The sequence below is a fragment of the Opisthocomus hoazin genome, chromosome 6 (genome assembly GCF_030867145.1).
Source record: "Opisthocomus hoazin isolate bOpiHoa1 chromosome 6, bOpiHoa1.hap1, whole genome shotgun sequence".
NCBI lineage: Eukaryota > Metazoa > Chordata > Aves > Opisthocomiformes > Opisthocomidae > Opisthocomus > Opisthocomus hoazin.
The window spans coordinates 73,846,963-73,860,031 of NC_134419.1; the positions used below are offsets into that span (position 1 = coordinate 73,846,963).

General features: G+C 51.5%; 1 protein-coding gene across 2 annotated transcripts in view; it reads left to right on the plus strand.

Annotated features, from left to right (window-relative positions):
- The first annotated feature begins 7,355 nt into the window (after positions 1–7,355).
- Positions 7,356–13,069, plus strand: part of GRK5 (G protein-coupled receptor kinase 5) — a 171,371-nt gene continuing 165,657 nt past the window's right edge. For both annotated transcript variants that reach the window (XM_075423829.1, XM_075423830.1), the window contains exon 1: positions 7,356–7,500. In XM_075423829.1, coding sequence (XP_075279944.1) covers positions 7,449–7,500 — 52 coding nt within the window. In that variant the 5' untranslated portion in view covers positions 7,356–7,448. The remainder of the gene's footprint in view (positions 7,501–13,069) is intronic.

Genomic DNA, 13,069 nt, shown 5'->3' on the forward strand with positions numbered 1-13,069 from the left:
GGGGGCGGTGTGTGCGCGGGGGCGCGCCCCCGGGGCCGCGCTCGGCTGGAGGTGGAGCGGTGCCCTGAGGGGCCGCATTTCTTCCCGCGGGTCCTTTCTGGCTGCCACCTCGTCTGAGCGGTCGGGTTGAACCCGGTTTCACTTCTGGGTGATTTTTGTCTTAATGTTTATAAATATCTTGGCGAAGGGGAGGTCCCAGCCTGTGGACTGGGGAGAAGCCCGGCTCCGCTGCGGGACGAGCTCTGCCGTCAGCACCTGGGACCCGGGGTGCCCAGAGCGGTGCCAGCTGCACCCCGGGCCCAGCTCGGCGGACGCTGGATCCCTGCTGCTGAGCAAATTCGCAGGCTTGTGGCTGGTACTGACCCGGCTGGCGTGGTCCGGTCACCTCTGTGACAGTGAACTCGCTTGAGCCTGCGAAAGAGGGAGGTGGTGTGCAACCGCCTGTCGGCATCGGTCATTAGCTGGTAATTAACTCTCTAAAATCACAGAATCACAGAATGGTCTGGGGTGGAAGGGACCTCTTTGGGTCACTCAGTCCAACCCCCCTGCCGAAGCAGGGTCACCCAGAGCAGGCTGCACAGGACCTTGTCCAGGTGGGTCTTGAATATCTCCAGAGAAGGAGACTCCACAGCCTCCCTGGGCAGCCTGTTCCAGTGCTCCGTCACCCTCAGAGGGAAGAAGTTCTTCCTCGTGTTCAGACGGAGCTTCCTCTGCTTCAGTTTGTGCCCGTTGCCCCTTGTCCTATCACTGGGCACCACTGAAAAGAGTCTGGCCCCATCCTCCTGACACCCACCCTTCAGAAATTTATAAGGATTTATTAGGTCCCCTCGCAGCCTTCTCTTCTCCAGGCTGAACAAGCCCAGCTCCCTCAGCCTCTCCTCGTAGGAGAGATGCTCCAGTCCCCCCATCATCCTCATAGCCCTCTGCTGGACTCTCTCCAGTAGCTCCTCATCTTTCTTGAACTGGGGAGCCCAGAACTGGACACAGTACTCCAGATGGGGCCTCACCAGAGCAGAGTAGAGGGAAAGGAGAACCTCCCTCGACCTGCTGGCCACACTCCTCTTAATGTACCCCAGGATCCCATTGGCCTTCCTGGCAGCCAGGGCACACCGCTGGCTCATAATATGCCCCAGAACTGTTTAGGGCAGTGTTGTCGGCGCTAGCAAAAGCCTGCTGAGACCTTGCTATGCGTTTAACATCATCACTGGTTCCACTCACTGGTACCCTTCTGTGGCACTACTGATTTTATCAATCGAGGTGTAGCCAACAACAGATGGAAATGTGGCTCTTGTAATCTCGAGAACTGCAGTGCCCAGAAGAGCTGCCAGAAGAGCGTTATGTACTCGTGCGTGCACAGAGATACTGCGCGGCTGGCTGGGCCTGTGGTGAAGATGGAGGTGCCCAAAAGGAACGATAAAGATGGAGGTGTTCTGCACAAGGGAGGAAGAGATGAACAGTTCCCATACCCACGGTGAGATGAGGGGAGGGAAAAATGTGGACACCAAAGGATACAGATACCCCCGTATGGGGTCCACCTGTGCAGCAGCCTGACTGCTTCCTGCATCCAGGGATTTCCTTGAATTCAAACAGACGTCGCTATTGCTTTGGATTTTGAAGCTGTTCCCTTCAGGCTCAGCACCCCCTGACCAGCTCTGAGCGTGCGTTTGAGTACGTGTGCGTAGGCGTGCGCCCGCGCAGTGCCGGGTCAGCCAACTGGCAGGTTCTGCATTAAGGAGCCTTACGTACCCCTTGCTTCTCGTTAGCGCTTCGTTAAGGGAAACCTGGCGGTATGTGAGAGAGAAGTTGAGTTTTGACTCTTGCTGATGAACCAGGGCTGCCTGAAAGTGCCAGGTGGATGGGGACTCTGCTGGGAGGGTCAGGGGCTGAGCGAGGGGGGGCCGGCTGGCTGAGCTTATTTGCATGCCTGTTGCCTAAAAGTTAGGGGCATTCTTGCTTAAAAACCCCTCAAAACCTAAAAGTGGAAGCGAGTAAACTATTTGTATGTTAGAAAACACCTCAGATACAGTGTGGGTGAGCCGTGCTGTAGCCTGCAGCCCTGGAGGTGGAGGGGGAAGGAGCAGTTGTGGAGAGACGTGCCCGCAGCAGAGGTTTGGGAGGTCTTCGTGCCGGGGCTGAGAGGGGAGCGAAGAAGCACCAGCTGTGACCTGGGCCGGTTCCCTCAACAGCAGAGCAGAATGGCACGTCTGTGCTCACGTCTGCCGGCCCGGCGCGTCCCCTCAGACAGAACCGAGCCCCCCGTGGCTGGGCAGCACCCTCTGCGCCCGGGGATGGCTGGGCCACGGCGGTTCCTTTCCCTCAGCTGCAGGAGCTCTATTGTGGCAGCAAGAAAAGGGCTGCTGCTAGGATTTCCTGAGGATGGTTGTCTCACCCACAGACGATTATTCACAACTACTGAGTTGATGTATTCTAAAACGATGACCTTCCCCCCTCCCCGGAAAGTTATATTTGTTTAAAACTCTTTGTTTGAACACTTGGCTTGCAGGTGAGGAAATATTGCTCATGCTTTGTTATGAAGGCAGCGTAATTCAGCTTCTCAGACTTCCGGGCAAGAGCTTGAACTGCTGCCATGTAACGGGGGGTTTATTTCCCGTTTTGCTTTTTACTGGGCATCCCTACAATTTGAAGATGGACCTCGCCACTGCCAAAGCGCACCTGGCGAAAGAGTTGTTCCTTTTGCCTCAGCTCTGGCTCCGGCACAGGCCAGAGCAGCTGTTAAACCCAGTCCCTCTTGTCACCTGAAGTTCGAAACAAGCCTACGGAGTGGTACCATATGTGCATCTTTCTCCAAATCTTGCTGGCTATCTCGTTTGCTGTCTCCTGCAAGCCTTTGCCTGGCAGGACAGGCCCCAGTCTCATTTCTCATCCTGCAGTGAGGGACTGCTGGTTCATATTGGTGCAGCACGAACCCAGCAGCACACAGACATATTCACATGTGAAGGATTAGAGTCTTTAACCCTGGTTCAAACTGAGACCTCTGAAGCTGGTGAAAGACTCACCAGGGATTTCAGCAGGCTTTAGGGAGAAGTTTGTATCGTTACAAGGTGCGGAGGAGGGGGTAAGGCGTTTGAACAGATAATGGGAGTTGTAAATTTTATTTTTGGTTAGCATGCTTATCTGGCTGCTCTCACGTTGTGCCTTTTTTTTCCTGTCTGGGAATAATTAGATATGCATTTCTGGTGAAAAACTTTGAGATCTCTTGATGGAAAGTGATAGATAATGCTTGTGCGTTGTTACCATTATTATTTCATGAGCGTTAGATTTTAAAGAGCTCTTTGGAAGACCATCGTTAACACCGAAATGCTAGTGAAAAAGTAGCTGCTTCTCTCTCAACTTGATGAAAGGGGCAAGCGAATCCCAAATCAGATCTGGTGCTGTGGGTCACTGAGTGGCACATTCTGTGCAGCAGACGGGATGCGTGCGTACTTCAGCTGGTTTAAAAAATAAAATCTGCTCACTTTGTGGAAGGTTATGTTATTCCACGTGCTCAAACGCTGTAGCAATCTCTTGTCCTCTGCCTTGAGAAAACAGATAACTGGGAAAAAAAAAAAAAAAAGGTTTGGAAATGGAAAGAAACAACAGAGGCAGAAACATTTTTATCTAAACCAAAGCAAAATGTTCGGTTTAGACGACGTGATGCGTCTCCCCATAGCTGTTGGTAGATGGCAGCCTCTGTCTTCGGGCAGAGGGGCTCTGCCGAAGGCTGCAGCTGCCTAAAGATGCTCCCACCTGCGGCTCCCCCCTCTCCGAGGAGAGAACCTGCCCGTTTGTCGGAGTAAGTTTCAGAAGCAATTCCAAACACAAGCCGGCTTCGAGCTCATCGTGAACAGGCTTTGCTGCGCCGATTGCGTATTATAGCAGGGGTTTAGGAGACAGCTGCTCTTCGGGTAGGTTTCCGATGGAGGAGTACAGGCAAAAGGCTTTTTGGCATGTGGTTCGCTGGGGGTCTTGCCCTGGCATTTCAAGGGGGCCGTCCAGAGGCCAGGCGTTTTTTCCCCGGTGGCAGGGTAAGCCCGGGCGTGTTGCGGCTGTGTTTCTGGCTGGAGCCGCCCGAGCCCACCCTGCCGATGACTCAGCCCTTCGAGTGGCTCGAACACGGCCCTCTGCCGTGCTGCTTGCCTGTTCTCCCTGCGCTGGTGCGTCGGGGGCTCGCACCGTGTTGGCGTTTCATTTACAAACCTCGCTTTTCCTCTAAAGGAAAGATGGCTGCCAGCCCTGCTTTAGCCTGAGGTTCAGCACTTGGAAGGTTTTTTCCTGAGCCTTTCCCGAATGACTCCGGATGAAGACGCTTTATGTAAAAGCAGAACAACACATTAAGCACCTTAGAAAGCACGTTTTCTGGAGTTTAACTGGTTTTTGGCAGCCTTTTTTTTCCCCCCCTTCCAAAATTTGCTGCTTCTGCCTATTCAGACTAAATTTTCCCGCTTCTCCCAGCAAGCACCGAATCAGGATCTGTAGGCCAGCAAAAAGGACCTGTGCTCCTTCCCTGCCACCCTGTCTTTGAGTCCCTGCTTGAGTATTTCAGCACAGGCGTTTACAACAGTGAGTCGAACAAGATAAGCAGTGAAACAGACTCACACGTTGCTTTCTGTCTCACTTACAAGGAGCCTGGCTGCTCCATTGATTCAGGCGTGGACATACTTTGGAAGTAAAGGACTCTGTTGTCACCAGAGAAAATGGATGTAAATAAATCTACCTCTTCCTAGTATATTTTTTATTGCTGTTGGTTTTGTCAACCAAGTGTTCCCGGTGACACAAACATGAAGACACCGGCAGCTACAAAGCAGCCGTGAGCTAAGGCTCCCAACGCCGCAGCGGGCTCTGCAGAGACCAGCTGATGGACTGAAGGCAAGCGGGTCTGTGCAGGGGCCCTTGCTCTGCAACTCGCGGGGAGCCGCATCCACGACGGGAGCCCCGCTCTGAGGCAGCCCCTTGTCGTGTATCAGTGGTATGTTCGGGCGTAGAAGACTGTAGCAGGAGAGATGCAGCGAGGACGGATCGTCGTGGTTTTGTTTTGCAAAGTCGGCGTTGTGCTAGCGAACACACCTCCTTCCGTGGCCTAGTGCACCAGATTTATTGGAAACAATAAATACTGACTCAGATTTATTGGAAACAAGTTCTATTTCATTAAATACTGGACTAGATGACCCACAGAGGTCCCTTCCAACCCCTACTATTCTGTGATTCTGTAAGAATCATTAAGAAAACGCACTCCATTGTTCTGACCGATAAACACGAAGTCAGGACTGCTGCTCTCCGTGTAGACGTGTAACGAAGGCAAACACCTGATTGCAGAATCTCCGCAGTCCAGTAGCAGAGCTCAGCTCTCCAGTCCCACCTGTAAGTGATGTGGCTGCTCCTCTCCTGCTTCAACGCCAAGTCATCCAGCTTATCTGAAGTAACACCGGCTCCGGCAGCAGCACGACACTCCGGTGGGTCGCCGTCCCTGTTCCTGAGGGCACTGTGTGCCTGTGCCATTGGCTGTGGGAACGCGAAGTGCTTCAGCGCTGCGCTGTTGGTGAACACTAGGTAGCTCCGTGGGATTTCCGAACGCTGCATAGACCTGTTGCAACTCTTTTGATAGATCCATTTTCCCTTTCAAGAATTAAAGGAACGCTCACAAAGTATACGGGACAACATCAGCAGGCTGGAGTCCTGCTGCTGTCCCACAGGGCCTCTCTGCAGATGGCTCTGTGTGCCTGCTGCTGGAGCATACCGACGTACACATATTTATTAGATAAAAAAGGAGCAGCAGAGCCCTCGGGTTCACATGGTGATCTCCACGTGCAGCTCAAACTTCTTCAAGATCTGCCCTCTTTGAGCGCCTGTGTAAAAGCTACACACCCAACACAGCCAGCGCTCGCCGTGGGATCTCCCACGAAGGCAGACCCCTCCCCACCAAGCAGCCTGATCCCGAGATGTGACCAGCACACCGATACCCCGCTGCTGCCCGCAGACGTTGGGCTTGCGGCTGCAGTGGGTGCTGCTTCACAAAAGGGGGACCGAGACACGCGTGTTCTTTTCCTGGGGTTGCTTGCGGCGTTAAAAACGTCGTGTGTAATAAAGAGGCGTAACTGTGTCTTCCATCACCGGGCGTGTCCTGCTGCTGGCGTTGTCCCTGCGGCGACCGTCAGCGGGAGGCTGGGCAGGGGTGGGAAAGGCGCTTGCACCCTGCGCGGAATTCGCTGTCAGTCCTTGCACAGAAGCAGTCAAACAACACGCAGGGCAGACGCTCCTCGGGAACCTCATCTCTGCGTGAAGGCTCCGGTTTCCAGGAAGCAATTTTTCCCTGAAGAATTACTTAATCAGAGAAAAATCTTCCGATACTTAGAGAGACAACCGCTGCCGTGTAGAGCTCGGCATTACAGGGAAAGCAGCCCCAGCATGGCATGGCTTCTGAAGGCTGGGCGCTTTCTGAAGCAGTAGGAGAGAGGACGTGGAAGGCTGCGCGCAGCAGTGCCACCTGCTACGCACCGTGGCTTCCAAAGTTCTCAGCCTTGGCACCGAAGTGGGTACAAAAGGCATTTATTGCAGCCCTCGTGTTCGAATGCCCGGGGTGTTATTCATTAAATGCGTTTCCTACGTTCAGACAACGTGTGGTAGGCAGCCCGCGAGTCCTGCCGTTGCAGGTCGTTTCTGCCTGGCTGTAGAAAGAAATACGATGGGTTCAGTAAAATAAAAAGCAGAGAAAAGAAAAAGCAGTGTCTGTGCTCCACTTACAAGAAGGTGCGTGCTGATTTGATTTGCTGCACGTGGGTTCAATCAACGCAAATACAGGTGCGGGAAGAGCGGCAGCGAGAGTAACGGGACGACTTTATTCCTCTCTGCCCTGCCGCATTACCCTGCCCCGCTGCCGGGAGCAGCAGAACCGCGCTGACCCCGCACCCCTGCTGCGCGGACGGGAGGGGGTTGGCGTTCCGGCCCCAGTGCGCGGGACCCGCAAACTTCTCCGCCAGTGCGGGGCGTCTCACGCAACCGCTCACCGGGATTAAAACAAAAATAACCCGAAACCGGTGCGGTGGAACAGGCGGGCTCCCCTCAGCAGCTCCCGCACCCGGCTGCGAGTCCCGGGAGAGGCCCGGCACCGCGGGGGTGGGGGGACTCCGCACATCGCCCCACCCCGCCCCGTCGCGGTGCCTGCTCCAGGTGCGGCGGGGCCGGCTCGGGACTACACGTCCCGGCGTGCCCGGCCCCGGGGACGGCGCCTGCGCGGGGCTGTGCGGGGCTGCGGGGCCGCTCCGCCGCGCCCCACCCCCGGGGGAGGGGGAGAGCCCGGGCCGGCGGGGCGGCGGGGGCCGGCGGGGCGGAGGATGGAGTAGCGGGGGAGCGCGGGGGGATGGCGCGGTAGGGGCGGGCAGGCGGGTGGTCGCCCGGAGCCTCCGCACCTCGGCAGTGACGTCCTGCTGCGGTGCCGCTGCCCGAGCTCGTCAATGGAGCTGGAAAACATCGTTGCCAACACCGTCTTGCTGAAAGCCAGGGAAGGTGAGAGAGCGGCGGGGGGGGGAACGCTGGGGAGGGGCTGGAGCATCCCCGCCGCAGCCGCCCCTCCGCCGAGCGATGCCCGCGGGGTGCGGGCGGGGCTGCCCGCCGGTCCCGGCAGCCGCGGCTTGCGGGGTGCCGTGTGGCCGAGCCGGCGTTCCCGGTGAGACGGGCAGAGCCCCGGTGAAACGCCGAATATCGCTTCCCCCCCAGCCCCAGTGTGTGTGCGAGGGGTTTGGGAAAGGAAGTGGATGAGGTTGCGGAGATTACAATGTTCGCCCATCTCTTCCTTCCCCCTTCCCGCCCCCCCCCCCTCAGATCTGGTCCCGCAGATTGTGCTATTTCGGCGCCTATTGTTAAAGGTCAGCAGGGCTTAGCGGACCCGCACAGAGCTCCCCGCGTCGCTGGCTGAGACCGGCGGGGTCGTATCGCCCCGACCTGCGGCCATTGCCTTATTCGGCGTTAGCGGGTGATACCGCGCTGCCGCAAACGTGCCCGCTGCGGAGAGCCGGGGGCCGAGCCGAGCCCCCCCACTCCGGGGATGCTCCGGGGGATGCCGGAGCCGCCGGCACGGAGCAGCCGCCGCTCGGCACCGGGCGCCTTAAAAACCCCCGGGGGAGTCCCTCGGACACCTCCTCCCCTCCCGCCGCCGGGAGCCCGCAGAGCTGAGTCCCGGGAAGCGCCGGGATGCCCGGCCGGGGGGACCGGAGCATCCCCCCCCCACACTCCCCGGGCCCGGAGCATCGGAGCATTCCCCCCCCCCGGGCCCGGAGCATCCCCCGGGCGGCGGCCGCCCACCGCCGCAGCCAGCGCTGCCGAGCCGCGGTTGTAGCCCGCCTCTAGGTCTGCGTTCTCTCGCTCGCTCCTTAAACCCAAGAGGTTTCCCCAAGCCTTTATTCCAGCTCCTGTCCCCCGAAAAACGCCGGCGGTGCGGGTGCGGGTGCAGTGCGACCCGCAGCCCTTTCCTTCCCCCCCGCTGTCCCCTGAGATGAGGCCGGGGACCGTCAGGGTGGGCTTCAGCTTCGGCCGCTCTGAAGCCGTGGGAGTATGAGTAAAGCAATATTGGCTTTGTAAAAGAAAGAATTCAGCTAGTCCTCCCCCAGAGTGATCCTTTTTTTCTGGGAAAATAGTTGAAATTGTAAAATAATGTTTGTATAACTCATGGGTTGTTGAACTCATGAGGCTTAGCTAAAGAGTAAAGTCCCGAGATCCTCCCAAAAAAGCTCTATAAATAATAAGGGCAAAGGTGTTACTCCTTTCAGCAGATCAGTGGATTACGACTTTTTGGCTTCTCATGGAGAATTTTTATTTTCTGTTGTCATTTTTAATATTGTTTAGGGATGCAGTTGTTGCTACCAGCAATACAGTGCCGGTTTAGATTTCAGCAGACTTAAGGGATACTTTAAAGAGCTGGTATTAATTACAGTTATTGTGTGCTGTTTTCAGAGAGCCAGTATTTTGCAAGTAATTTTAGACGTGCAGCTCAGTTTTACGGTCTTTTTCTACCATCCTCAGCAAGACGGTAACCGTAATGTTGTTTTGTTGTGTCGAAGTCGCACTAAAGAAGCTGTTAGCTGTAATCCAAATGGCAGAACTTCATCAAGATCTACTCCAAACTATATGCCATCTTTTCTTTTCACCGTATATGAAGCCCCAACAAGCTCTTTTTGAGGCCTGGTGCTTATTTATTTTTAAAGATTTTTTTTTTTTGGAGGGGGTGTGAATTTTTTTGAGATGAAGAACTAAGGACAAGTTATGTACCTGACATCAGAGCCACGAGCGTTGTGCCTGTGTTGCTTATCTTTCGACATTTTTAGTGATCATTGCAAGATGCAGTGAATAAAGTGGTTTTAAAATTTGCAAGGAGTAATGTAGGCAGGTATCACTGCGGACGAAGAAGACGGACAGCGTATGGAAGAGCAGGAGTAAAGGCAAATTAATACGTTGAGGATTATGGTATCTAAAAATAAGTTTCTTCCAGGTCCTGCAGACTCCATCAATAGATTTAGCTGGGTGAACATGGAGCCAAAGCCAAGTACATGCATGTGTGTTTCCACTTGTTAAGTCAAAAGTAAAAGCTGTATTAGCTCAATTACATGGTGGTTGGTGCCTGCAATGTGGTACTTAATGTCAGGAGAAGGAAAATGATGGGATCTACTCTGCAGCCATCAATAAAAGCAGAAGTTTTACCGCAACTGCGAGGGGAGCACAAACCCAGCATCAGCAAGAGGGGAATTTTGGATTAGTTTCCAAGGGAGCTTTAGGCAGACCTGCAATGTTAAGCCCATCTGCGAGGACGTTTGTAAGGGACTCGGAAGTAGGGCTGGGTGACCACCACAAACATTTTCGAGCAAATATTGGTTTAAATTTTGCAACGCATTTGCTTTGGCCTTGCTAGCGGTTTTTCTGTGGTCCCTTGTGTAAGTTCCTTTGTGACTAAGTTGTACTAAAGCAACCCCCGATGCAAAGTGAATTTTTTAGCTGAAATACCAGGAAGCAAGTTTTATAACTGTTATACAAATGCTTGCACTCGAATCCTGACGATTACAATGAGAAGCACACCCAGAATTAACTGATGCCATGTGATACAAGAGTAATCTTGTTAGAGCAGCAAAAAGAGTAAATGCAGTTCACATACAAAAATGTATTTCACAGAAAGATTTCGAGCAGAGAATAAATTTCCGGAAATCTTAATCTTTTTGCAGAATATGAAGTTTTTGACACAAAACTACACATAATTTACTTGTTATACTCAGAGTTCTGCCAGTCTGAATACATAAAAAATGGAGTTTTATTGCATTTGAAAGTTAATTTATAATTTCCTAGGAATAAATCTGTGCTGTTTCCTCAATTATCATTTCCCATTTCTTGGGTGCAAAATCCCATTTCACAAATCACTAGTCCCTTTTAGGACTGAATAGAAAATACAGCTGGTTTAATTATAGGAACCAAACAGGTATTTGGGACCATCTCGTATTGCTTGGGGAAAAGGATAAGCAGAGAAGGGAAGACGGGAAAGATGAGAATCGTAAAAAGAAAAGCCAGATAATAACAATTGCAGTCGTTTCAAGTTGAGTAAGAACCCCAAATTATGAAGTGGTGAAACATTTATCTGGGTCTTTTCATTAGCCTTCTTGTGTCTGAGTCTCAGCAACCACGTCTGAACCACAGAATCATCTTGCCATCAGTACCGGAGACACGGCACGCTGCTAGCAGCGAATCCAGCTCGGTGAATGAATCCCAGTTCGTTTTCCCACTATAAGGTTGTTTGGCAGAGAGACATTAGCAGAACCAAGGAGCCAAGGGAAGGGTCCAGGAGAGACCAAGGGCTGAGCCTCCCAACATTTCAGGGAACTTCAACAGCCCTAACCCAGAGAAGCTTTAAAACACATCCACGGAGCCATGACGCTACCCCTGCCTGTCAAAGGCAATAGACTGATAATAAAAGACAAGTCTTTCAAAGAGGTTGATGATTAAACTATGATATCTGTATGAAAAACAAACGATATGGTCAGATAAGCATGACCAGGATATGGTGATTACCTAGATACTCTTCCTTATGATCCATCCCTTCCTAGCCGTGAAAGCAGTCTTCCTTCATGCTACCTGCAGCTTCTGCCTGCATCAGCTTTCCTAGACAACTCAAAACACATTTCAAAACCCAAATATGACTTGACTCTGAAACTGCAAAACCCTTTGCAAATTTGTACGAACAGACAGACGATTCCCACCACTTAAAGACTGTAGTGATAACTAAATTAGTCATCACATTTATTAGTTTTAAAACAGCCAATTTGGAAGATAGATAAACTATTGTTTTTCTCAGACCTGAGGGTTCTAAACTGGAAAGCTTACCATGTAAACCTGGTAAAAGGAAAAAAATCTTCAACCACTAGAACACAATGCAATTTTTTTTTTTTTCCCTTTATAGGTAGATTGGCATTCTAGAACAAACTTATTTATGGCACTCCAGCAGAGCCTAGGATTGGTCTAGCCAAAAGGGATGACCTTCTTTTATATAGCTCTGATTTTTTTGGTGAGTGCGCACTGAGGCCATATAACATGTGAAATATGCTTCTTTCATAAATTTGCTGTATTTTCAGCTTGCTTTTGCAGGATGATCACAGGAGAGATTTGTACGTGTCCTTATTGGCAAAAGACTAGCAATAAATCCTAAACAAGAAGCATGATTGCTTTCCAAGAACTTGGCTGCAGAGCAATTGGAAAAAGGGCAGTAGAACAATGAAAAGCGTATTTTGAAGGAAAGAAGGTGACTATAGTGACAGCCAAAACCCCATGGAGAATATGATCATTGCAACTTAACTTTAGCAACTTCATTAGCCAGTGCTTTGAATGCAGAATCTAAGGTCCTGTCCTCTGCCCCTTGGTGTGAAAACAAATTACTTTGTAAGGAAAATGTTGTCTCTGTAAGCAGAGGAAGCTTGCATGCGATGCCTCTATTTAGTTTTCTTTTCAGAGTTCAAGAGAAGCTCTCACCACTGCAGTAGCTTAAAAAAAAAAAATTTCAAGAATGGAATCAGCCATTACTTCAGATGCAACAGGGTGCTTTTAAGCAGTAGTTTAAAAAAGTGAGATTCCTTTTCATGCCTGTAACCATTTCTTTCTGGAAAAAAAAAAACCCAGAAGAGTCCAGAGTATTTCATTATATTTTAACCAAGGAAATTCAGGAAACCGGATTCTTCAGGCCATTGTGCAGAGAATGTGTAAGACTGAATGACTTCAAGATCTCCTTTCATAGAAGGGATGTATTCTTGTAGCCATACCTGGCTCTGAGCAAGTGTGTGTGTGTGCGTGTGTGTGCACGTAGAACTGCCTTGAAATCCCCTTCCGTGGGGTTTTTTTTTTTAATGACAGGGCTGATGCAGAGCAAGTTAGAGCTGCTGTAGCTGTGCCCTTGGGGAGCACTCTGTTCTTCTGGGGGTCTCCCCGTGGCCGACTAGTCGTAGGCAGCGGATCTTGGGAGGTGGCAGTGCTGGAGAAACCAAGAGCTCTTCCACCTAAACTTCGTTACTGAAGAGGGGGCTTTACCCCTTCGTGTGTGGTGTTACGGTGGAACTGTGATGCTATCCAGCGTGTTGGGTTTGCAGGCATTTAAAAAAGTATGGAGTACTGAGCTGTGATGGTCTCGCACGTTATTAACACGTAGAAGCTATTAGCGAGTAAAACTTCTGGAACGAATGTTAACTATGGAGGTCTGACTAGAGCTACTTACATCTGCTCCATTAATCTCATGTGATTGCTTTCCTCAAGTGCAAAATAGTAAATCTAGGAAGAGACCGCTTGGCTTCGTTATCAATATGGTCCTTCTCTGAGGTTTTAACTTATGTTGCTGAAATTGTCCACTCAGAAAAGAATTTTCAGTGTTTATACAAGACATAGGCATAATTTTGTGACTGTATCTAGCTTTTTGTATTAAGGAAGAATATTCTGAGATAACTTAGGCAAAAAGGGCTGAAAGCGGTGGTTTTAGGGATGCTCTGCTGAGGGTGTTACCAGGCGAGCAGCACTTGGACCAGACTGGCGCGTGTCTTTCCAATAAACAGCTCCAGAA